This window comes from Ambystoma mexicanum, chromosome 9 (assembly GCF_040938575.1).
Source record: "Ambystoma mexicanum isolate Mex_15411 chromosome 9, UKY_AmexF1_1, whole genome shotgun sequence".
NCBI lineage: Eukaryota > Metazoa > Chordata > Amphibia > Caudata > Ambystomatidae > Ambystoma > Ambystoma mexicanum.
Window position 1 is genome coordinate 800721743 of NC_090931.1, and position 26294 is coordinate 800748036.

Below are 26294 nucleotides of genomic sequence, written 5' to 3' on the forward strand. Positions count from 1 at the left end.
AAGAGCTTGAAGAGGACGCCTGCTGCAACTCCTGGACTGCTGGTTTGCCCGGTGAAGCCCTGCTGCAGTGACTACTTTCGAAGTTTGCATGTGTTTTCACTAATACAGTGTGTGGACATTCCTTTGTGGGTGCTTGGGGACTACACTGTACTTAAGAACCAGCCTGCATCACTTCCTGAGAGCTAGACCTTGATTGCTCATCCACATTTTACCAAATGGAGAATCTTGGCTGGGGTCCTCTGTGCCTCTTCTCTGACATATAGAGAGCAGGAGTACAGACACCCCCTCGAGACTTTACAGCCCCATGTCTCCATAAAGGTCTTGTAATCTCAGGGGTTCACCGGAGGTCCAAAGCTGGAAGGCTCTGGCTTGTAGGCCTTGGGTGAATTCCAGATTTTGGGTAATGGGTGAGAGTGGACCCAGGCTCGGTTTAAATCCCCTTCGTGCGCACGTTTTATCCCAGCTCTGGAGCGTTGCCAATGTGGTAGCAAGTGTGGTTTCCGCGCTGTCAAAGGGCGTGCTTAGGGAGGAACGGCAGATGTCCCAGGGGAAAGGGTGATGCAAATTGTTTTATACCCTTCCATTTGCGGGCCTTGCCTTCTGCCCTCGCAGCCCAGCATAGCGGCTACTTGGACGGCCCGGAAGTACCGTGGGATCGAGGTTAGGCCTAGGCCTCCCAATATTTTCCCTCTTGTGAGAAGCTTGCAGGGAATATGTGTTTTTTTTGTGCTGCCAAATGAATTGCCCCACTGCCTTCTGTAGATCAAGTAGTTCCCGTTCTGGGATGAACACCTGCTGGGCCTGAGAAATATACAGCAATTTTAGGAGGATTGTCATTTTCACAGCACAAATACGGCCTAGCCATGAGATTACCAGAGAGTCCCACCTTTTGCAGCGATTCCTTGGCCTCCTTCCATAGCTCTGGGACGTTCGCCTTCAGCAGGCCTGTGTATGAGTGGGCTAGCCGTACCCTAGGTAGGAGATTTCTGTGTCGGACCACCGGAATTGGAATCTTTCCCTTAGGGCTGCCGTTGCTAGTCAGGCCCATGCCTATAGATGTCTCATGATTTATTGCGAAGCCAGAGACTGCTGTGAATTGGGCCAATGTAAATGATTCCAATCGTGCGTCACACTGGATCAGGACTCTTGACCTTAACCTAGGAAGTAGCGCTCAATTAGAATGCTTTTTCTTTATGTTCAATTAATTCAAATTGAGCTGGCACCCAACCCGTCTCACACCCCCTTTTACAAATATCCCGGGTTACAATGGACCATGGACCATGAACCAGGCTGGTTGGAATGCAATATTTATTTTAAATTCAAAGAAAATCACACAATTTTAATATTGGGCAGCAATCACCAATGGGGTGATAATTACAATGTAAACTAATGAAACACACTTGGTTGACCTTCTACAAGAACATATCCAAAGCACAAATGAATAGGAGCAATTATACTGTTTGGGTAGATAGCACCCGAGTTAAGATTTCCCACTGCAATGCTCCCCAAACTCCTATTCGAATTTTGAGTGGATAGAAAGGAGCAGCAATGGATCAGGGATATTAGGCAGCAAAAAGAATTAAATTCCAACCTTCCCTCACCAAATAAGATTTTAAAACCCTGTGCAATTGCATAAAATGACACTCGGAATTGACAAATAATTAAATTAATGAGCCGTTGAATAAAAGAGGTATGATTGATTTATCACAGTATCAGGGATGTAATATCACTAGCAACTGTAAGGCAAGGTATCAACAAAGGGCATACAGTTCAAAAAGCAACTTGAAAGTAAGAACACAGTGCAGCCAAAATCACACGTTGAAAAGTTGCATTTCCACTTTTTGCAGTTTTTAAATGTCAAAACGTTTTTGGTTTTAAAAACCGGCTAAAATACAGTTATTAGGCTAGGTGATAGATGCACATCACATGGACAATAGGAAAGTGAAAGAGTGATCTATAGTTGGAGAACTGGATGAGATTTTCAAGGCGAGAGAAATTCGGTTTTGGTAAAATAAAGCAGTTAAAAAGAAAAAGTTTGGAAAGAAAGACACATTTCCCTTACACTAGACTTAATGGCTAGAAAAGAGGAACGCCACCCATGAATAGAAAAGGTACGCTGCAGTTGTAACGCTTCACGCAGTGTGCCTCTTTTCTTAGGGAGAATTCATTTATTTAATCAAAATATTGCTAAGGACTTACAAGACAGAAGTGAGTGAAAGGATGGAGCTAACACTATGAAATCAAGGACAGGATGCACAGAGAATTCAAACAGTTTTAAACACGTTATCAGGGTATGGATAGGATTACTTAGAGAGTGGAACAAAGACAAAGTATCAAGATGGGGTAGGCTATTTGGTGCTATGGGATGGGGAAATACTCACAATCCGCAATTGGGATTTGCGACAGCCAACTGGGCTCTGGACTCAAAGGCTCTGGTTACACCACGGCGGGCACTCCTAACAGCAAACAGTTGGGCCTTTCTGATCACTGGATCACAAGGGTACAGCTGGCATGCAGATGGTAGGGCAAAAAGCTGGTCTGGTCATAGGATACTCCCAAAAGAGTACCACAGCTTTCCCCCCTGGTTATTGGGATTTTTAGTGTTGTTTCTGGATCAATGGTATTGCCTGGATAGGGTCAGCTATGCTCTGGCCTGGCAGTAGAATCTGGAATCTGGCAAGATAGATGGTGAATATCTGGATACGCAGGAGCTGGCAAATTCAGGGAAGATCATGTCTGTCAGCTTCTTCTTTTTATAAGGTGGGTGACTCACAGGATTTATTGTTGGACAGGACTAAGCTAGACCTACCCCCAAGAACCGGATAGGTCAGCCTATGTTGGCCGCCCCCTCCAGGAGGGGACTCAGTTTTATGGGGTTGTGTTTTATGAGGTACAAAGCCATGCCCCAGTCATTTTTGACTAAAATCAATCTTAACATAAATCACACATTTATACAGTTCTGGCACTTTTGCAAATTAGATAGGCAAATTGCATATTTGATACAGAACATGCTGTTTCCACTCCCAGGCCTGTACAACATTATTTCGCCCTTTTAATAGTTTTTCACGGTTTTTAGTGGGAACCGCTTCATCGAAATTCCCACAATTTTAAGCATGTATACATATTATCATAGGGCACATTTCCATTAATTTTTAACATTCCACCATACGTACTTTTCCCATGATTCACATTCTCCTGGCGTTTACGTCCCATACATGCTATGGACAGCTACAATATCTTGTTTGAAAGCCACGAAAATTACCTTTAGACTAAAACTTTTACATTACTGCATTGTCCGGTTATAGAATTAACAGTCTTTAAAGTTTATTCATTAAATAGCCTTTGAGCCAAAATGGGCTGGCCTTTGTCCTCTAACTGGGACATTTTTTTTCCAGGCTACCACCAAATGTCAGTTTAGCCCAGGGATGCCATGGAGTTTCTCAATTTCAGTGAATGGTAGGTGTCACTTCCAAAAGTAACACATAGGTGTCCTGGAACTCTATTTTTTTCAAGCTGGAGTCCAGCCACAAATTCTGAGGGGGTGTGAGATTCTTCCTCTTAGTCATTGAAAGTTTCCAAGGGCAGAAAGTAACACGTATGCGTCCCAGAAATTCATTGTGGCTCCTTTTGGGGGAAGGACACTCCTGTTGCCAGCACACAAATGTCCATGTAACTTAGCAGGAACCCTGTTTCACTGGTTCCCCAGTACAGCCAATGCATTTAATTATTTATTTTACTTTGTTGTGAATTCAAAGCACGTCTATTAAAATAAAAATCACTTCGATTTTTACCCAAACCCCCCTTACATTTCTAGGCAAGAAAATGGCCTTAATCACATTATGCTCTTAAAACAGGCATTTTTCTCTTTTGCAAAAGCAGATTTTGAAACGCTGTGAATTCTGCTGGGATGCCCCCTTCAAATTCGGTTTTCTCTCCCATCTGGATTCCATACATTGTTTGCAGCCCTAGTAATTTTCTCTTACACAGCAGTATGTTCAAGGCAAATGTCCAATGAAATCGACATGTTCACAGATGGCTAGGAGATCTTTTGAAGGGTTTATTTTTGACACTTTATAGCAAAAAGTTTTCCATATGGCTGAGAGTAAAGTTTCTAGTGATTTCCCAGATCTTGCCTGACAGACTGTCATTCAGTGATAATGCTTTCTTTGGCTGTAGCACAATCTGAATGTGGATGGGCACAGCTGGATCTCCTTGGATCAGAACTGTGTAGTGTTGAATAGATAAAACAGAGCATCAGGGCACCATCATTTTAAACGGCAAATATTTCCTTTTTCAAGAGGAAATGTGGAGCTAGCAGCAAAGCAGCGCTACTTTTCAATTCTCTTCCTTGGTGCATGTAAGAAAACACACTGGCTGGCAGCCTTGCTCAGTGTGCTCCCTGTTCCATCTTGCCCAATAGGTGTTTGGCAAAGACAGTGCAGCCATCATTTTGTAGCTGCAAAACTCAGTTTTGATGCAAGGCAATGGTACTCAAAGGAGCCAGCGCAGCCATTCTGCTGGTAAGTGCTGAAATGCAGCTTGGAGATGGAGGGGAACTCTGCTGAGTGGATAAATGTTTCCCACACCAACATGTCTGTGAGGTCCGAGAGGGAGGTAAGCGAGTCCTTTAGAAAACATAGCACATTATCAGCGTGTAATGCCAGTCTGTGGCATTCCCCTCCATAATTAAATCCCTGGATGTCGGGTTGAAACCAAACCCTTTGGGCCAGAGGTTCCATAGCTAGAGCGAATGCTAGGGGGACCGGGGGGGGGACAAAACATCCCTGTCTAGACCCCTTACCTAGGTGTATCTGGGCAGACCATTGAGCGTTAATCCTGAGGCGAATGGTTGGAAAGTGAAAGTTTGCAAAAACTAGTTTGGTGATACGTGGGCCAAAACCAAATCCCTGAACTACCAGTTTCAGGTAGTCACAGGACATATTATCGAATGCTCTGTGGGCATCCAAAGATAATGGCTTTACCGGGATTTGAGGAGCCAGGGCAATAAGATCGATCACACAGCGGATGTTGTCATGGGCCGGATCACACAGCGGATGTTGTCATAGGCCAAGCGATTTTTTATGAAGCCGGTCTGGTCGTTATTAATTAGCAATGGGAGCACTTCACCAAGGCGTCGCGCCATAATTTGACTAAAGAGCTTTGCATCAGTATTGAGCAGGGCAATTGGGCGGTAGGATGTACACTCCATCGGGTTCCACCCTGGTTTCAGGATTAGCATGGTAGCTGATTCTGGCATGGTATGTGTGATGGCCCCGGGGGAGAAAAAGGAGTTAAACAATTTAGTCAGATGTGGGACCAATTTGGTGCTAAATATCTTATAGAATATGTTAGTGCAGCCATCGGGCCCTGGGGCTTTCCCCGGAGGAAGAGATTGGATTGCCAGTGAAACCTCTTGGTCAGTAATGGGACCTCCAGAAGGTCTGGAAGGGATTGAGAGAGTTGGGGAAGGTGTGAGTTGTGTATGAAGTCCTGCATAGCCTGCTGGTCACCCTGGTGTGCGGCCGAGTGTACCTGGAAAAAGTCCTGCATAATTCAGAGTTTACCCTCCACTCATGTCTCGCGCTTCCCATTAACATCCCACAGTGCTTCTATGTAGTTGCGCCTGGCTCCTTTTTTTTTTTTTTAGTTTTGCTGCTAATAGTTTGCCTTATTCCCTTTTGTATAAAAAGTTTGTTTTGTGAGCAAGAAGGAGCGTGCTACGCGCCCCATATGGTATGCCTCCAGGGCCTTCCGTGCTACTCGCAAGTCCTGAAGAGAGTGCCACAACCCATTCTCCCTATGTGTTATCCCTTTTATTTCGGAGTGCCCCTTCCAACTTGGCTTGCAGTAGCCTCCTAGCTTTCCCCCGCACCGTTGCCTGGTCTATATTGTGGCTCCGAATGACCGCTTTCCTGGCGTCCCAGACTGTCGGCCTCCATCTCTCGGTGTCATTGTCCAGGAAGTAATTCTTTATTGCATCAGAGATGCATGAACGAACCCCGGGATCCTCCAGTAGAGAGTAATTCAGGTGCCATAACGACTTGAGCAGGGAGTCTGGGTAGAGCGTGGTCATCGTGAGCATTAGAGGGGCATGATCTGATAAAGCTTTTGGGAGAATCTCTATGCCCGTTACCTATGGGATGAGGGTGTTGGAGAAAAAGAACCTGTCCAGTCTAGAGAACCTCTTTTGGACTGCTGAGAAGAAAGCATAGTCACGCTCCCCCTGGTGGAAGAAGCACCAGGCCTCGATCAGTGAGTGCTCCTGTAATAATGTGGTTAGGGCTATGTAATTTCATTGGCCGTGGCGGGTAGGAATTTATCGACTAGGGGGTTGACCACTGCGGTGAAATCGCGCCCAAAATAACCTTTCCTTACGGCGAACTCCCCCAGGGTCCTTGAAAAAGAAGCGAAAAATGCTTCCTGTTGGGCGTTTGGGCCATAAATTGATATCCGGGTTATTTTCCTTCCATAAAACATTGCCACCACCATAATGTACCTCTCCCCAGCTCGCAAAATGTTCAGCATTTTCAAAGGGGTAGCTTTGGGAATCAAGATGGCGATTGAGTTTGTTCTAGCTGCTAGAGGCACAGAACGTAGTGGGGTACAGCTTATTGTTGAGGCGGAATTAGTCTGAGGGCAAGAGATTGGTCTCCTGAAGGAACAGGAGTGAGGAATTAAGTGTGCCTTGTGTATCAGCTGAGAATGTATACCCTGCACGTTCAGGGTAAGACAGTTAAGATCAGGAGTCACCATCGATAGCCCGTTCTGGCATTCCCATAGTGCTTTGAGTATTTGCCCCCCACCCCGGGGACGGGCATGAATCTTTGCTTGTCCCTGACCTGATTTCCCCCGACAGTGTGTTACAGTTCAAATAAGGGTTTGTCAAAATTAAACCTAAACATAGGTAAAACAAAGTTGGGCATCCAAGAACTTGGCGAAACTTTTCAACCAATGACATACAGTCAACCATAAAGGGTGTCATCTGCTCAGGGCACCCAATCCTTTGTGTTGACTCTTTTCTTCTGCTTCCTGTGGCAAGGAGAAAGCCAAAAGAGGAGCCGGGCTTGTGTATTTGATGGCCCACTTTGAGCTACAGAGAGCCTGTGTTGAGATGACTTCCCTCCAAGCCGTCCCGGAGAGAATTCTTTCCCACTTCTTGTGTTATTAGCAATGTGACGTGCCAGCTGTAGGAAAGTCACTCAGAGCGGGGTTAGAGGGGTGGGGGGGGGTGTGGGGGGAGTATGGTGAGGGGTGGTGTTTATGCACGGGCAACCCACCTCGGGTCTCGGTCCCACTGGCAGAGATGCAGAGGTGTGCCGCCATCTGGGTCTCCTCCTCTTATCTCTGTGGTTGGGCACAAATTGGGGAACCTCGGACTCTCTGACTTTATCCGTGTCCATCAGTTTGGTGGCTGCTTCTTCTGAGTCAATAATGTAGTGCGAACTGTAGGGTGAGATATCTTGGAATAGAGTGAGAGTAGCCCCCGGGAACACTACTGGCTCTGATCGTCGAGCCGCGGACATAATCGCCTCCTTTTTATGAAAAAAGTGCACTTGAGAGAGGACGTCCGGCAGCAGATTGCGTCGTCGTTGAGCTGAGGATTAGACCCGATGGGTCCTTAGGAGATCAAGCAAAAATTTGAAGAGGGCACTTACATATGCCACAAATTCTTGTAGAGATGGTGTATTGGGGGGTCTGGGACCCCAGGGGAGTTGCTATGAGGAGGGAAATCGCCACCTCCATTGCCAATCCATTCACTGTTGAGACCTCCCCCCCCCAGGCTCTTGCGTAGGTGCTGAGGAAGTAGATTGAGTGGCTCAAGCGTATGTGGGCTGGCCCGGGTCAGTTGCAGGAGACTAAGCGTGAAGAGAAGGACTTTGTCTGGGGGAGGGAGATGCCGGGTGGTAATATAGTTATGCCCGTAAGAGCAGTGTGGGCGAGGTGCAGCCGTTCCCCCAGGCCTGTACCTCTGTTCAGAGACTCAGCGATTAGCCTTCTGGGGCTGTTTCTGCTGGAGCCTTCCGTGTCCCCCGGGCTTGTGTGCTAATGTCTCTTCATGAGACTGGCTGCAAGGGGGCCATCCAGGGGAACAATCTTGCCAGAATTCTGATATGAATCTCCCCACCGCTCCTCACCTTTTCGCTTGCTTAGGCGCCAGTGATCCGTCCACCACATATTCCAGGGGAATGTCGGCCGATGCGCCGGGTGGAAGTATATGCAGTCACCCTAATTATTACGGCGACAGTACAGCTGGCGAGGGGCAGGTTGCCGAGGAGGGGCCTCTTTTATCAGCCACCGTGGGTTGCCTTATTGGGGAGGTACAGCGCCCCCATCCCAGATGCATGGGCAATCATTTTCTTTTCAGAGCCGTGCTGTTGCCGGGGATAAAATCACCTCTCCTATGGTTTCCTCCTCCTGACCAGCGCCACTATTGGGGACACCATGGTAGGCGGCGATAAGGAGAAACGAGAATCATAAATCAGTCCAATATCTGCAGATAGGGTGCCCTAGTACAGAGCTCACGGCAGACACGACTTCATAGCGTGCTGCCTAGGCACGCCCAGCAATAACACTGTTATTACCAATAGGGTCTGCTTCCCTTGAATTACATTCTGTAATTCTAAAAGTCTACTAATGTGGCTTTATTCCCCATGACTAGCATTCTGCCATTCTAAATGTATATCATTGTTTTACTCGCCTTGAACTGCATACTGCTCTTCTAAATAAGGTGTATACTTTGGTTTTTATACCCTAAGTATTGTGTTGGTTCTTATAATTCTGTTTCTGATGTTTGTTAATCTGCTTAGAATCACATGCTGTGCATAGGTCCGACATCCAGTGGTCACTGCGGAGTATTGCATTTTGTTTTTCGTAGTCGAAAAGGGGACGTCGACAAGGCGTGTCTGAAACACTATCCCTATAGTGACGTGCGTTGTACCCACAATCCCTCACGCGTCGAGGTCCCTCAGATTGTTTTTTTCCGCCCAGCTTCTGGTCGGCTTCACGCGGAGCTCCTCGAGAGACATTGCAACTCCTCGACCCCTGGTCGTATTTTCTCTAATATTTATAATCCCTCCCTCGACGCAGTTGTAAGCTGTTCTCCGCCGAAAAGAATCTTCGACGGAGGGTCGAGCGGAAGAAATCCTTCGGCGCTGCCGAACACGTGGCCTGGCCTCGCAGGCCATATACAGTAGGGAGAGTGGGGTCGTGGGACATCTCTGGGTCTTTTCTGAGAATGCCTTTCCCTTTCCCCTTCCTTTCCCTTGGGGTGTGTATCGCGATTTATTGCCTCGGCTATGGAGAGGACACCGTTAGGTTTTGCCCACTTTGTAAAGGCAAATTCACTTGGAAGGACAAGCACTCACGGTGTAACCGCTGCTTGCCCCTCGATCACAAGGAGGAAAGGTGCGCGGCGTGTCGGCTTCTTAAGCCTAAAACTCTAAAAGACCGAAGGGTTAAAAGGTGGGCGGCCTACGCGATGTCGAAGGCCGAAGGTTCACCCGCCGCTGCTACCACCGACAGTGACGAGGAACGCGATACCACGACCTCCGCTACGGAAGTCGAAACCCCCTCTAAGGAGCGCTTACGCGCTTCGTCGTCTGTCCCCGGCCCCGACGGGCTCGGCTCACGCCCTGCTTATGGGGATGAACACCCCGGCGACACAGACGCACACAAAGATCCACATAAACACACAACCCACGGCTCTTCGTCGACAAAGTCGAAAAGACCTTCGGCGCCCAAGGAGACGCAGGTTCCACCGGCGGCCTCCTCGGACCGTTCGGGTTCGAAGCCCCTCTCGCAACCCCAGCCGCGACCTGCGACTGGGCTTTCGGCAAACAAGGGCGCTGCCACCAAACCATCGGCCGGTGCGCATCAACAGAAAGCGCAGACCGCCGTAGAGCGTTCGATACCCATAGCGTCGAAAACTCAAGCTTCCGCCGACAAACGAGTCGCCGACAAGCGAGTCGCCGATAGCTTAGCAAGGATCGCTGTAGCCGACGCCCAAAAGCGTACGCCGAAGATTTCGTCGAGCGTTACGCATAAATTAAAGGATACGCCGAAAAAGCCCGAAGGGAAGCAGGGACTACCCCCTTCAGGCAGGGAGTCTCCCGACACACCAGAAGGTTTTTCGGAGGGCGATGGGACACTTTCCTCGACGCTTTGGGAGAGGTCGAGCCATTTCGAGTTAGATAACCCTATGTTTCCCCCGCCAGACCGCTCTGGGGTACCCCATGAAACTATGGAAAGACTCCACCTCTGTATGGAGAGGATGGAAAAGTTCATGAGCACCCAGGCCTCTCAAACACACAAGAGGACCAGAGAAGGGCCTCAGGAGGACCCCAGGGCCAAAAATCCGAGGCTAGTCGATCCCCAGCAGGACACAGCCTCAGACTTCCAAGATGTATATGACCTCACTGGGGAGGAGCAAGACTTCGAGGAAGAATATGATTTCATGGACAATGAAGAACAGAACCAGGAGGAATGTCTGGAAGACAGAACAGACATTATAGAAGAAGGCTTCGGGGTTAACCCAGAAGAGGGACCTTCACACCCCTGGCAATCACCATCAGTGTATTCCGACACTGATGTCATAAACCTAACTCCTCCGGACAATTCTCCAGTTAGGAACACGTCTCCAATTGACGATCAGCCAACGTTCAATGCACTGTTGCGCAGAGCAGCAGCGCATTTCGAACTCGACACCGGGGAACTCTCTCCAGAATTGGACTTTGTGGAAAGAGTGATTAAGGAAAAACCCCCGGTCAGCCAGACCATTCCACTCCTCGCTTCAGTGAAGAGAAGGATCATACCTTCGCTGTCCACTCCCGCTATGATCAGAGGGGTCAATCCACGGATTGAAAAACTTTTCACTCCTTCACCCTCAGACCCCCTCTACATTAGGGGACATTCCATTCCTGATTCCCTAGTGGTTTCTAATACTAGAAAGAGGGCAGGGGTACCACTTTCCACGAGTGAGGCACCCCCTGACAAGGAGGGCAAGAGGCTATATGCCCTTGCAAAAAGGGTTACTTCCTCGGCTGCCTTCTCAGCAAGAATTGCCAACAACAATTCCTTGCTTGCAAGCTACGCAGACGCGCAGTGGGCCAAACTGCGAAAAGACGCCGAGGAAGCACCGGAGCCTTTACGTACGCGCCTACTGTCAACTATTGGCGAAGGAACCCAAGTGAACCAGAGCATTGTTAAAAACTCTCTGGACGCGGCAGAAACAGCAGGACGTTCCTTGGTACAAGGAATACTCCTAAAGCGCCATGTATGGCTGCGCAACTCAGGCTTTAAACCAGAGACACAGGCGTCTTTGATAAATAAACCTGTCGAGGACGCTAACCTCTTCGGAAAAGCGGTAGATGAAGCCCTAGAGATGGCTAAAAAAGAGTTCGACACTATCAAGACTCTCGACCAGATCTCTAAGCCCACTACCAGGCGCGGCTATGGCAACAAACGCTTTTTTCGTGGCCAACGCCAACACCAACAACAAAATCAACATCAGCAATACCCTGCCACCAATTACCAAACCAATAGTGGGCAGTACAGCCAAAGAGGACAACGCCGGGGCAAAGGGAGGGGTCGGGGATCCACCCCCAGAGGCTCCCAAGCCCCCAACAACTCCAAGTGACGCGAAGATTCGCGTCCCCTCCCATGCAACACCGGTCGGGGGCCGGATAACATCCTTTCTTCCTGCATGGGAGGAGATAACGTCAGACCGTTGGGTACTGTCCACCGTAGCCCACGGATACTGTATCGAATTCAACAGTTCCCCATCCTACAGACCCCCGAGGGGACGTCGCATGACACCGGAACATCTTGCCATCCTTCTCCAAGAAGTACAACAACTACTGGAAAAAGGAGCCATAGAGGTCGTGCCTCTATCTCAGGTAACGGAAGGTATTTATTCAGTGTACTTCCTTGTACCCAAAAAGGATCTAACCATGCGCCCTGTATTAGATCTGCGCCCAGCGAACAACTTTATCAAACCCCAAAAGTTTCGTATGGTAACCTTACAGGAAGTAATCCCACTGCTTTCTCAGGGAGATTACATGACAACATTGGACATGAAAGATGCATACTTTCATATTTTAATGTTGCCAGCGCACAGAAAATACCTCAGGTTCATGATAGAGGGCAAACACTACCAGTTCAAAGTGCTACCCTTCGGCATAGCATCAGCACCAAGGGTATTCACGAAGGTGCTGGCAGTGGCAGCGGCCCACCTGCGCAGGTCGTCCATCCCAGTTTACCCTTACCTCGACGACTGGCTCATAACAGGGGATTCTTACGAAACATGCTTCTCCAATAACCAAAAGACAGTAGACCTTTTGTTCCAGTTGGGCTTCTCCATCAACGAAAAGAAGCCCAGTTTAGACCCCAGTCAAATCAAACAATTCCTAGGGGCTCTAATTCAAACAAAGGACGGCCTCGTCTTCCCCTCCAAAGAGAGGGTCCAAAACATGCTGTTTCAAATCCCTCAATATGTAACCGGTCGAGAGGTGACGGTACGCAAAGCAATGCGCTTGCTAGGAATGATGGCGTTGTGTATTTATTTGGTACCTCACGCGCGCCTGCGCATGCGCCCAATGCAAGAGTGGCTCAACAGCCAGTGGTGTCAGGCCAGCGGACTATGGGAGGATCTAGTTGTGGTCTCGCAGGCCTTAGTTCTCTCGCTACGGTGGTGGACAAAGGAAAACATGGAAAAAGGGAAACCCTTTGCCACACCCGCGGCGGAAGCCACTCTAACCACAGACGCATCCCTCACAGGATGGGGGGCGCACCTATCCCATCAGACTGCTCACGGAGTGTGGACTCCGAACGTAGCATCCAAACACATAAATCTACTGGAGCTACTAGCTGTGTTCAAGGCGCTAAGAGCCTTCCAGGAACACCTACAAGGCAAAACAGTAATGGTCCTTACAGACAGCACCACAGCCATGTATTAAGCAAGGGGGCACCCACTCTCCAGGCCTGTCCAAGCTGGCCCAGAATATATGGAAGTGGGCTCTCAAACAGGACATGTTCCTACTATCACTACATGTACCCGGGGAACTCAATCTGCTAGCAGACAGTCTCAGCAGAGATTTCCCCCTGCCCTAAGAGTACGAATGGCGCCTGCACGAAGACATCGTCTTCGACGTCTTCACACAATGGGGATTCCCAGAAATAGACCTGTTCGCAACCCTGGAAAACTCACAATGCCTAAGTTACGCCTCCAGGTACCCCCAGAACCAATCCAAGGGGAACGGTCTGTCGATGCAATGGTCAGGGAAATTTGTTTACGCTTTTCCCCCCGACTCCCCTTCTCAACAAAGTGGTGCACAAGATGCACCAGGAACAAGTGACCATGATACTAGTGGCCCCAATGTGGGCACGACAACCATGGTTCGCTCACTTGATGGAGATGTCTCTATCCCCCCCAGTAAAACTCCCCTGCCCGTACAACATGCTGTCTCAGGACAAAGGCAGGACTCTGCATCCATGCCCCCAGAACATGAACTTAGCAGCTTGGCTCCTGAGATCATAGAGTTCGGACATCTACAACTCCCGCAAAGATGCATGGACATCCTCAGGGAAGCCCGAAAACCGAACACTCGCCACTGCTATTCTAGCAAGTGGAAAAGATTTGTCATCTGGTGCAGGAGTAAAAGCATCAACCCTATTGACTGCTCTCCCACACATGTGGTCCTATACCTGACCCACCTATTGGATTCAGGTCTAGTGTTTAACTCCATTAAAGTCCACCTAGCTGCACTTTCTGCATACACCACTTCCCAACTCAAAGTGTCGTGGTGGAGGATCCCTGTTATAAAGGCCTTCATGGAGGGAGTAAAGAGAATACACCCCCCGATAGCTGACCCAGCTCCCGGATGGGACCTTAATGTGGTACTTACCAGACTCATGGGCTCTCCATTCGAACCCATGCACAAAGCATCTCTTAAACACCTCACGCTTAAGACTGCTTTTTTAATAGCTATCACCTCCATCAGGAGAGTAAGTGAACTTCAGGCTCTTTCTATTCTAGACCCCTTCGTTACAGTTCACAAAGATAAAGTGGTTCTACGCACTCACCCTAGGTTTGCTCCGAAATTTATTTCTAAATTCCACGTAAACCAATCTATAGAACTACCAACGTTCTTTCAAAATCCTTCCAATTTGGAAGAAAGGACTCTGCACACACTAGATGTACGCAGAGCGGTCATGTTCTACATGGAAAGAACCAAACCACTGAGGAAGACTAATCAGTTCTTCGTCTCGGTGGCAGCAGGAAGAGAAGGAGATGCAGTTTCAAAATCCACTATTTCTAGATGGATTGTTCAATGCATCACTCTCTGCTATACTCTTGCTAAGAGAGAACTGCCCTTTAGGCCAAGAGCACACTCTACTCTAGGCACGGGGGCATCCATAGCATTCATTGCAAATGTTCCCCTTGAGTCCATCTGCAAAGCGGCTACCTGGAGTTCTGTGCACACCTTTACAAAACACTACTGTCTAGATACACACTCTAGATCTGACTCCCAGGTGGGACAGGCAGTATTACGACACCTTTTCTCTACTGTTCCTTCTCATAACCCACCGCCAACTCCGGGTACTGCTCGCTAGTCTATGCACAGCATGTGATTCTAAGCAGATTAACAAACATCAGAAGAGAATGCATTACTTACCGTAAAAGCATTTCTGATGATTGTATCTGCTTAGATTCACATGCGCCCGCCCTTCCTCCCCGCTCGGATGGAAGGAACATAGACTTCCTTTATATATCTCTCTCTTTTCTGTACTCACTCACGTCTAGAAGGCTCCCTCAGGGCAGAAAAATACAAACAGAGGGACCTCGACGCGTGAGGGATTGTGGGTACAACGCACGTCACTATAGGGATAGTGTTTCAGACACGCCTTGTCGACGTCCCCTTTTCGACTACGAAAAACAAAATGCAATACTCCGCAGTGACCACTGGATGTCGGACCTATGCACAGCATGTGAATCTAAGCAGATACAATCATCAGAAATGCTTTTACGGTAAGTAATGCATTCTCTTATGAATGATAATAGCACTTAGCTTTGTAAAGAATTCTTTGCCTGTTTTTATATAAAATAAACCATTATTTTTATAATAGACCAGTGTATCAGTGTTTCTTTGGACCATGTTGGGGAGAATTCTCATAAATGTGCTAATGCCCTTCACCTTGGAGACCCCCAGCAACTTTGCTGGATTTTGAGGACTTGATTTTTTTACCTGGAAAGAGTGTGCCTTTTTTTCCCCACTCATGTATTTTGAAGTGTTTTTTACTCTTGTGTTTGATTATGGAGTTTTAGATAACTCCATATGCATCATCTTTTCCTGTGTGTTACACAGCACCATCAGTGCAGTGACACAGGGATGTCTTTTTAGACTTCCAAAAGGTTTAAATACCTTCTCTGGGATAAACTGTTTCCCAGAGAATGTAAAGTGAAATTGACTTTACTAGTCTTTCCAAATACCTAGACCCAACACACACTATCTTACAGTAGAGTGCTGCAGGGGTTACATAGTATCCCCTGTGTCTAAAAAGTCATGTAGCAGTCAAATGCTACCCTTTCCTATTGAAATGGCTGTTGGCAGTAGTTTTACAATGAACTACCATGATTTTTCCCGACCGCGAACACCGGTAGCTAAAAATTGCGAGATCCATGTTTTTCAAGATGGCGCCTTAAGCCCCTTTGTTTAAACAGGTCCCGGTCTTCTTTTTTCAGTTTCCTTTTGGAAAGGTCCTTCTAGAGTTTGTCTCTACGGACCAAACCAGGTTTGGTCCCTTTGTTTGTACGGCTTTGGCAGGCTTCAGGACTGTCTGGGGTGGGCAGGAAGTGAGGGAGGTGCCCAAAACTCCCTGTGCTTAGTCTCCTAGGAGACCCAAATGCACTCTGGCGTGATTGGCTGGTTGACTGTCCGGCAAGGACAGCCACCCTGCTGTGTAAGGGACAGCTAGGCTGGAATGAACGGGCAAAAACTGTTTAAAAGGCGAGTCTCTTGGCTTGAAAGGCAGAGTCGACCACTGGAATGAAAGAACCGAAGACGAACTGGAAGAGGATGGCTGCTGCAACTCCTGGACTGTTGGTTTGCCCGGTGAAGCCCTGCTGCAGGTCCGAATTGCCAAGTTCATCTCGACAGAGAAGCCCATTCAAGGACGACTTCTTCCTTTGAGTTGGTGGGACCAATCAACTCATAAGCCCCCTGGATACCATTCTCTGAGCTTGTTAGCTATAACCAGGGAGAAGGACACCAGCTTGTGTGCTTGACGACAGCTATTCAAACTGAAGATCTTCCATTTGCCAGCTTGTTGGACCAGTCCCCGTGCAGTGCAGCAGTCCCCCGACGTCCTCCCTCTATGACTGAGGCTCGGGAACAGTGAGATCTGCAGGAACTGCCTGGTACCAATGTCTTCAGCTGCATCTTTTCTTCATATTAAGGTACTGTGCCAACCCGATTGAGAGAACTTACCTCTTGTGGTGAAAGTTAGTGAAACTTTCCCAACTTGCAGGCCTAATAAGCTTGTGATTCAACATATGATTCTTTTTCGTACAAACTACTTCTGAGAACTTTGGCAAAGACTTTACTGTTTACTACAAGAACTGTTCTTTCCTATCTAAAACACTAGCCCATTGACTTTGGACTAGGCCTATTGAACTGAATTGTCCTCTAGTGAACTAAAACTATGTTCACTGCCTAAGAAAGTATTTGTGATCTATTCTATTAACTTGTGCCTTTGTACTCCTATTTAAAGTGACTGAAATGCCATTTTGCTCCTATTTCAGGGGAGCCTAATTTACTCCGTCTTGGTTTTGTGCTGAAGTGTATTTGTGTATAATATTAAGTTGCCTCCTTCTAGTGAATGTTTTTCTAATTGACTGTGTAATAAATCTATAAGTATTTTACCAATAAAACTTGAGTGCAAGTATCTACTTGAACCACTGTGATTGTAAGACCTCTGTGTAACCTCTTTTACTGCTCACATTCCCTCTTGAGATAAGCCTGGCTGCTCAGCTCGCTACCAAAAACTGTGTGGTACAGACTTCTACCAAAGGTTGGTTTTGCTTACACCTGTAGTCCTAATTGTATGTGGTGGTCCCAGAGGGTACTGCATGCAATTCTGCTAACAGACTATATGTATACTACAATTTCTTTGTACCTATCTACAACCATCTCTCCCTCCTAAAATAAGCCTGGCTGCTTTGTCTTTGTTACCAAATATCTCTGGTGCTACAGCCTTATACTAAGAGTTGGAGTTTCTGCATTGCTCAAGGTATAGTTTTAAAGCCTGTGGGTGGATTTTAGAAAACTGTCCCAACGGTGGTCTTTATATCTTCCCCATGTGATGGGGACTAAGGGAGGGTGATGAAGAAATCATCCCCACACCAAACACAGAGCACCTATAATTCTCTGGATTGGGGACCATCTACCCCCTTTGCTCTCCAGCTCAATGACCACCTTTGTTCCCCAGCTTTCCTCAAACCTCGCAATCCCCAGATTCAGACTAGGAATTTCACCACAGTGTACACTTCAATATTAATCTTTAATATGATTAATTACACTATAATTTGTTTTGGGGAGGATTAACCATTGAAGGTCTTTGTGATCTATATGTACTGTGCATTTCCCGGTGCATTTGTATTTGAGCACAAGTGGCTTTGAAATGTATCTTCAAAAGAAGTTTAAGAGTTCTCTATTTTAATAGTTTTTTTGGTTTTGCAGAACGCTTCCCAAGACCCGATTGGCAAAGATAGTGGAAAACCTTCGAACATTCAATATTCAGGCTCTTCTAGTCATTGGAGGGTTCGAGGTGAGTTTTCCCACATTAGTTATTTGTAAGTCATATCTAAATTATACAAGCCAGCTGATTCCTGTGAAGCTTACATATGCCATTGTAAAGTTTCAAAATGCATAATTCAACATCCTGCAGTAGTGCATTTTGTTTCAAAAATACTTTAAATGAAGATTTTGGTTTGTTGCACTTTTTGTTTTATATAGATTTCCTCATTCCATTTTTTTTCCCAATCCAATTTTTAAAGAAGCAGATTTCCAATATCATTAAATTTGACATTGCTTCCTTGAACTTTTGTAATTGACCAACCAAATTTGATTGGGATGTACGGCTACTCATTTATCAGAGGATACAAGTTTATTTCGATAATGTGTTCTTGCATTCTCTGACAGCACTATGGTTAATCTAATCAGATTGTTCCGCTGTATATTTCAATTGTATAGTTAAGCCCTTCTTTCCCACCTCCGAGCCTTTATCGTTCTGGTTGAAGATAATCGCCCTACCCGAGCAGAAGATATTGTGGCCCAAACCCTCGGAATCTGCAAAGCACCATCAACTACCCCTAAAACTGTCTCCAGGGGCCGGGCACACAACTACTTGCAACACTTGTTAACATCTTGGCAAGAGCACAGGCCTCTGGACCATCTATTACGTCCATGACCCTCTTGACTAGTACCAGGAGTTGGGGTCTGAGGAAGGCCATAGAACACATCACCATACACGGTCCTGAATATCCACCAATCCCATGTGCAGGTCAAGGTAGTTACATGGGATTGGGCCCAAAGGTACCAGAATTAGAACTGAAAAAATTGAACTTTCCCAGCAATAGAACTGAGCTTGAGTGTTCACCATGTTGGACATAAAGCCCTGAGCTGTGCCCATAATCAGCATACTAGAAGATATCTAGCGAAGAGCAGCAACTGCGCTCCTTTGGTGAGTGCTGCAGATGAACTGCATGGAACACGCTCTGTAGTGACTGGCAGCATTGGGGCCTTCAGTGACCGCCCCACTCATGCAAATAGAAATGTTTGTGCCTTGTGTATATCATCACTGTAGGGTTCCTGGGGAAAATAGGCTTGGTAGCATTTCAGCACCTCATCCAGAGTGTTGGGGAGAATTCTCATAAATGTGTTAATTCCTCTCTAGTTTAGAGTCCCCTAGCTCTTTTGCTGACCTTTGGGACTTTGTACTTTTAATACTGTTTGCTTTCTATGATTATGGAGTTTTAGATAACTCCCATAAGTCATCATCTTTTCATGTGGGTTACACAGCAACCTCAGTGCACAGGGATGGCTTTTAGACTTCCCAAAGGTTTAAATGCCTTCTCTGGGAAAAACTACTGTTTCCCAAAGAATGTAAAGTGAAACTGACTTTACTAGTCTTTCCAAATTCCTAGACAGAGCACACACCATCTTACAATGGAGTGCTGGAGGGGTTACATAGTATCCCCTGTGTCTAAATACTCATGTAGCAGTCCAATGCTACCCTTTCCTATTGAAACGGCTGGTGCCTGTAGTTTTACAACAAACTACTATGATTTTTCCCGACCGTGAACTCCGGTAGATAAAAATCATGGGAACCATGTTTTTCAAGATGGCGCCTTAAGCCCCTTTGTTTAAACAGGCCCTGGTCTTCTTTTTTGCCGTTTCTTTTTGGAAAGGTCCTTCTAGAGTTTGTCTCTGCGCGCCAAACCAGGTTTGGTCCCTTTGTACGTATGCCTTTGGCAGGCTTCAGGACTGAAGACCGCCTCTGGTGTCTGGGTGTCTGGGGTGAGCAGGTAGTGAGGGATGTGCCCGAAACTCCCTGTGCTTAGTATCCTAGGAGACCCAAATGCACTGTGGCGTGATTGGCTGGCTGACTGTCCGGCAAGGACAGCCACCCTGCTGGGTGAGTGACAGCTAGGCTGGAATGAAAGGGAGCGAATTGTTTAAAAGGCGAGTCTCTTGGACTGGAAAGCAGTTGACCACTGGAACGAAAGAAGAGCTGGAAGAGGATGGGTGCTGCAACTCATGGACCGTTGGTTTGCCCGGTGAAGCCCTGCTTCAGGTCCGAATTGCCAAGTTCATCTCGACAGAGAAGCCCCTTCAAGGACGACTTCTCCCTTAGAGTTGGTGGGACCAATCAACTCGTAAGCCATCTCGATACCATTCTCAAGGCTGGTTAGGATTAACCAGGGAGAGGGACATGATCTTGTGTGCTTGTGAAGTGATCCATCTTGTTTGCTTTTTTGATGATCCGGTGCAGTGCAGGAGTCCCCTGATGTCCTCCCTTTAGTCCCCACGATTGAGGCTCAGGAACAGTGAGATCTGCAGGACCTGCCAGGAATCAACATCGTCGGCTGCATTTTATTCTTCATATTAAGGTACTGTGTTAACCCGATTGAGAGAACGCCACTCTTGCAGTGAAAGTTTGTGCAACTTTCCCAACTTGCAGGCCTAATCAGCTTGTGACCCGATATGATGATTTTTTTTCGCCTAAATTACTTCTGAGAACTTTTGCAAAGACTTTACCGTTTGATACCAGAACTGCTCTTTCCTATCTAGAACACTGCCCCATTGGCTTAGGCCTGGCCTATTGACTTGAATTGAACTCTTCTGTTGAACTGAAACTATTTGCACTGTCTAAAAAGTATATGTGATCTATTCGACTTAACTTGTCCCTTTTGCTCACTTCTAAATACCTGAACTGCCATTTGGCTCCTATTTCAGGGGAGCTCAAACTGTCTCAAAATCGTAGGGTTTTGTATTGGTATATAATAAATTGCCTCCACCTAGTGAAATGTTTTCTAAATTATTGTGTAATAAATTAATAAGTGTTTTACCAAGAAACCTTGAGTAGAAGTGTCTGTTTGAACCACTGTGATTGAAATTCCTCTGTAACTACTTGTACTGCTCACATTCACTCTTGAGATAAGCCTGGCTGCTCAGCTTGCTACCAAAAACTGTGGTACAGACTTATACCAAAGGTTGGTTTGGCTAACATCTGTAGTCCTAATTGTGTGTAGTGTTCCGAGGGGGTTCTGCCTGCATTTCTGCTTAACACGGTGTGCATGTGTTGTGGGTAAAATAGTTACTCCTAGTTTCTTTATCACAAACCTCAGTCAGTGGTTCAGCCAAATGTAGGTGTTTACTTTTGAAGGGTTTTGATTGCTGTAAATGGGAAAACTAGTACACCAAAAAGAACAAAAAGACTTCTCTTTTACTAGGCACTGACTGGACTAATGCACATGATTAATGTATTGTTGTGTTCTGTGTTTGCTAGCCCTCAATGCTCGGCAATTCATGTGAGAATTAACATTAGGAAGAGGCATGATTTATTAGTGGTTGAAAGCTTACAGGGCTACAAAAGCTTCTTAATGCCCTGTCTGCATATGTTGATAAAAACCTTTTAACAATCAACCTTGAAAAAACTAAAGTAATGTTGTGTAATTTACCCAAGCGTTCGAAATGCAGGAACTACAAATGGTACTTACAGGGCACAAATCTTGAAAAGGTTAATGAATATATTTACCTGGGTGTAGCTATTTCCGACGTTATGGTCAGAGCACAGATGTCCAGATGGAAGACTAAGTTGAATATAATGATTTCACAATCCATTATAATTCAAGCTAAATTTGGGAAATTTTCGGTTATGACATATTTCAAACAAAAACTCACCCCAATTCTACTATATGGTTCTGAGACTCTACCTATTATATTAGAATCTGTTTGGGAAAAATTCGATGCAAAATTTTGGAGGCGTATTTTATGCTTGCCTGGTTGTACACAAATTGCGCTTATTCGCAATGAATTAGTATTAACATCATTATACAGCCGCTATTTATGGCAAATAATAAGCTTGTTTCATAAATGTATCTTAGCATACGACTCAAACATGCCATTAGGGACCCTGGCCCGTTACCTTCTGCAATCCAAGGATACTTTTGCTGAAAAATGGCACCAGGAAGTCATTAATGCTATTTCTTATGCCGATTCTTCAATTGAATTACTTTTACAAAACCCTATTTGAGTCAAGACTAAACTGTTCCAATGGGATTGGGGAAGGAATAGACTTACCCGTCTTAAATATAAAGATTTTGATGGAAATGTCGTTTTGCACCAAAAATACAGTTTTGCTGAATCTTACATGATCAAATCACCGTCAATGCAACATAGATACGACTTTTTGAGAACAAGATTAAATCTTTGGCCAACCCAAGAAGTACAAGTAAAGCGTAAAATCACTCCGTCACAGGAAAACATCTGCCGTTTGTGCAAAAGTGATACAGAAGTTGAAACTTTAAATCATATATTGACTGAATGTAATGCTGTATGTGACAGATGATTACTGTACTTAAAATCCCCGCTAAAAGAACACAGCGATGTATCCAAGGACACCTTGTGGCTTATGATTATGTCGGGTCTCTCTGTATCTCTGAGAATTGGTACTATCCGATTTTTGAAATGTAGCCCAGAGTTAGAGACACACAGAAGACTGAAATCGAAGAATTCGGTTTTGCAACCTTCTTCCAATTGTATACAGTGATTTGATTTGTTTTGATTTCTTTTGATGTGATTTGTTCTTTTAATTTGTACTGTTCTTTTTCTTCTGATGTAATCAACTTGATATATTTTAAGTTATGTAATTCGTCCTTTTTTACCATGTAATCTTGTATAATAAGAAAATTGTAATGTTGACTTGTTTCAGCTAAAACAATTAAAAAAAAAAGAAAGCTTACAGTACATTTGCCAGAAGTGTGTGCTCGTTAGAAGAAATTGTATACAGAATGCAGATAATACAGAATGCCCAAGTATAGAGAATTAGTTACTTTCCTTGCAAAAATACATAAAAGGTAGCAGGTGTCCCTCTCTAGAAAGAACATGGCATGATAGCCTGTTCTGTTGTTTTTTTGCCTAGTATTTCGGTGCTGGACTGCCCTTGTAGGCAGCACAAAGACTGATATGCAAATGGATATTCCTCCTTTGTTTACAGTGAGCAAAAAGCGATGGCTGTGGACTCTCAAGGTGTGGGGAAAAAACACAGAACAGGTTATCATGCCATTTTCTTTCTAGAGAGGGGCACTTACAACCTTTTGTGAATTATGGCCCTGTGAACTATGGGGAGGCCTTGTCCAAGGCTTCCATCTCAAGGTGGCTCTCCGGCTGCATCATGCACTGTCATCGGTTGGCGAACCGACCGCTGCCCGGCAGTCTGAGAGCCCACTCGACCAGAGCGATCGATGCGACTACGGTGTTCCGAAGTGGTGTGCCCCTGCTGGACATCTGCAGGGCTGCTACATAGGTCCACGCACACCTTTGCAAAGTTCTACTGCGTTGACAGGGATTCCAGGGAGGAGTCCCGAGTCAGCTAAGAAGTGCTACGCAACCTGTTCACTTGAGGTAGGTCTGTTCCAGAAGTAAGAGTGAATTGCTTCTGTTGAGCCTTGCCACCTACTGTGGTTGTGTAATGTTGTTGTACTGCTGTGTATTCATTGTTCATGAGCATGCAAATCCATGCCAGACCCCATGCTGGAGAAGAAACCTCCAGCATGTCTGGCATGGATTCACATGCAAACCCGCCCTCCTTCCTCTCTGCAGCTCTTTTGGTCATACTGCCACTTTACGTGCTTACCAAATTTGAAGATGGTTGCCAAAGGAGGGGCTAAGGAAAAGGACCGTCATTGGATGGGGGCAGTATGACCCAGAGGACAGTAATTGGTTTATAGGAGAAATAGTTTGTAAGTGAAAGTGAAATGGTTTTTCTTTAACCGAGGATTCCCAGCCTGACGGAATATTCATGAGCATGTGAATCCATGCCAGACCCATGCTGGAAAACAACAGTTACAGTTAAGGAACTTGTTCCATTTGTCACAGTACCCAAGAGTCCTCTTTACCAGCACATTGTGTTTGCAGAGTGGTTGGAACTGGAATTTGGGCCTGTGGAGAAACCATTTGAGCTCCACAACACTGCAATCTTCCAATTCTCTATAGGCCTATTGTGTGATGTTGCACTGCTGTTGCATACTCTAATTCTTTATTTTTGATGCATTGTCACAGCCATAAATGGGATACTTTGGGTGCCCTGGGTCACAAACTCTGGCATCCCATCAACTCCCCATTTTGTTTTTTTGATCAAAAAATGTTTTACATTTTCCACACATACATAAACATTACACATAACGCTGTGCATTGCAGGGGAAGGAAGAAACAGAGGGTAAACCATAAGGGGGGGGTCAAAACAAAATTGGGGAGGGGCCTCTGCCCCTTGAACCATCTAGTCTTTGATGAGGGAACACAGGACACAGTCCCCGTGCGCTAGGCCCGCCAGTCCATGGGCACCTTGCTCGTAACACTCCCATTGCCAGTGACGCTGCTTCGGGGGCTTATCCATCGTCTTCCCATCTCTGCCAGATTTTGCTTGCTTTCTGCGGGCATCCCCTTGCTGCATATACCTTGCGCTCCATTGTTACATAGATGTCCACGTCCGTGATCCATTGATCATAACTAGGTGTTCTTTCTAATCCCCATAGCTGCGCAGCGTTCCTTCTTAGTATCGCTGTAGCGGTTGACCAGAGCAGTTTCTCATACCGGGTCAGGTCGCATTCATCGGAGATCCCTAACAGGAGTTGCTTTGGTCCCCTTTGTATTGGCTTGCCCAAGACTCTGGACAGTTTGTCACAGCATTTCCGCCATAGTTGCTGTACTTCATCGAATTCCCATTTGATGTGGAAGAAGGTTCCTTCCTCGCGCCTGTATCGTATGCATCGCGGGTCCGAGACCTTGCCCCACCGGAAGAGTGCCACTCTCGGATAGCAAATACGATGTAGGATCTTAAGTTGGACCAGTCGGAGCCTCGATGAAATGGTCGCCTCACGAGGCTACATCTAGGCTTCCATCCTGTCTTCCGATTGTAGAGGGCCAACGTCTCGCTCACACCTGGCCCTCAAGCTGACGAGCTTGGGTATAGCAAAGAATGTGATTGCGTTATACATGGTTGAAGTGACTTTTCTTTTTATTTGGTCCTGGACTATGTTACGCTCCAGCGGGGTGCATAATGATCTGTTGATGGGCGTGCAGTGCGTGTTTCAGTTGCGTATAATGGTATCCTTCTGAGGATGGGAGGGCGAATTCCGAACGCAGTGTTTCAAAGGGGACCAATTTCTCCTCTTTTATTACGTCTCCTACTTTGGTGATGTCACGTTGGGCCCAGGTGGGCCATTTCGGCAGTTTCTGTAACTCGGGGAGAAGCCTGTTGTTCCACAATGGTTGGGGCAGCGTCAGTTTCGATTCCCAGCCTACATGCATGTGTGCTTCCGCCCAGATTTGGGTGATGTGTGTTTCCATGGTAGGAGCTGAGATGCGGCCCATGCCACAGTATAGAAGTTCCAGGGGTGTTATGCTGTTGGTGTTAAACCTTCTGATATGCGGCAGGTTCCTTTCCCCATGGAGCATGTCATTCACCACCGCCATCTGGCTGGCCCAGTAGTAAATTTGCAGCCTGGGCAGCCCGATTTCCCCCCCCCCTCCTCCCAGACAGATCTTTGAAGGGTGGAAAGAGCGATCCGCGGGGGCCCTCCACTCCAAAGCAGTTTCCGGAGGATACGGTCTATTTTGAGGAATTCCTGGTGTGGGATATGCAGCGGTGCATTTTGCAGAACATTCAAGAACTTGGGAAGGGAGATCATTTTGAATAGGGCAGCTCTGCCCATCAGTCAGTGGCAGGGAGCTCCAATGGCGGGTGTCCTCAGCGAATCTCGCCACGACTGGTTGTATATTCAGAGCTTTGTAGTCTGTGAGGTGCTTTGTGATTTTCACCCCTAGGTATTTGAACTGATCAGTAACAATTTGGTAGAGGCATTCTACGGGGCAAGTGCCAGCTACGCTTCCTTCCTATGGGAAATAGGATGGATTTTGACCAGTTCACACATAGGCCACTGAAGGCTCTGTATCTTTTCAGCATTTGGGTAACATTTTGGCAGGAGTTGCGTGGGTAGAGTAGATAAGCAAGTCATCCGCGTAGAGGGACACTCTATCCTCCCATGTTTCTGACCACCGGAAGCCCTCCCAGAGTGGGGGATTTCGTAAAAAGATGGCCAGTGGTTCAATGGCAAGTGCAAAAATCATGGCCGACAGGGGACAACCTTGCCTCGTTCCTCTGCCCAATCTGAAAGGGTCTGATTGCCAGCCGTTGACCTTAGTTCTGGCTATTGGACATTTGTATAGTAGTTGCACCCAGCCGATAAAGTTTGCACCAAAACCCATGTGCCTCATTATGTCCCAGATGGCCTCCCACCTTACCGAATCAAAAGCTTTTTCAAAGTCTATTGCCAACAAAGCCAGCGGACCCTGGCTTTTTCTAGTGCTGAGTGCAACCTGAAGAGATTCATGTGTGTCGATCTCTTGGGCATGAAGCCGCATTGGTCAGGTTGGACCCGGGAGGGGATGACTTGTTGTAGCAGGTTTGCCAGGATCTTCGCAAGTATTTTGGTTTTGCTGTTTATAAGTGAAATG

General features: G+C 46.4%; 1 protein-coding gene across 1 annotated transcript in view; it reads left to right on the forward strand.

The window, feature by feature from the left end:
* The window catches only part of PFKL (phosphofructokinase, liver type), a 697584-nt gene that overhangs the window by 461190 nt on the left and 210100 nt on the right, over positions 1-26294 (forward strand). The window contains exon 15 of the mRNA XM_069615767.1: positions 17736-17823. Coding sequence (XP_069471868.1) covers positions 17736-17823 — 88 coding nt within the window. The remainder of the gene's footprint in view (positions 1-17735; positions 17824-26294) is intronic.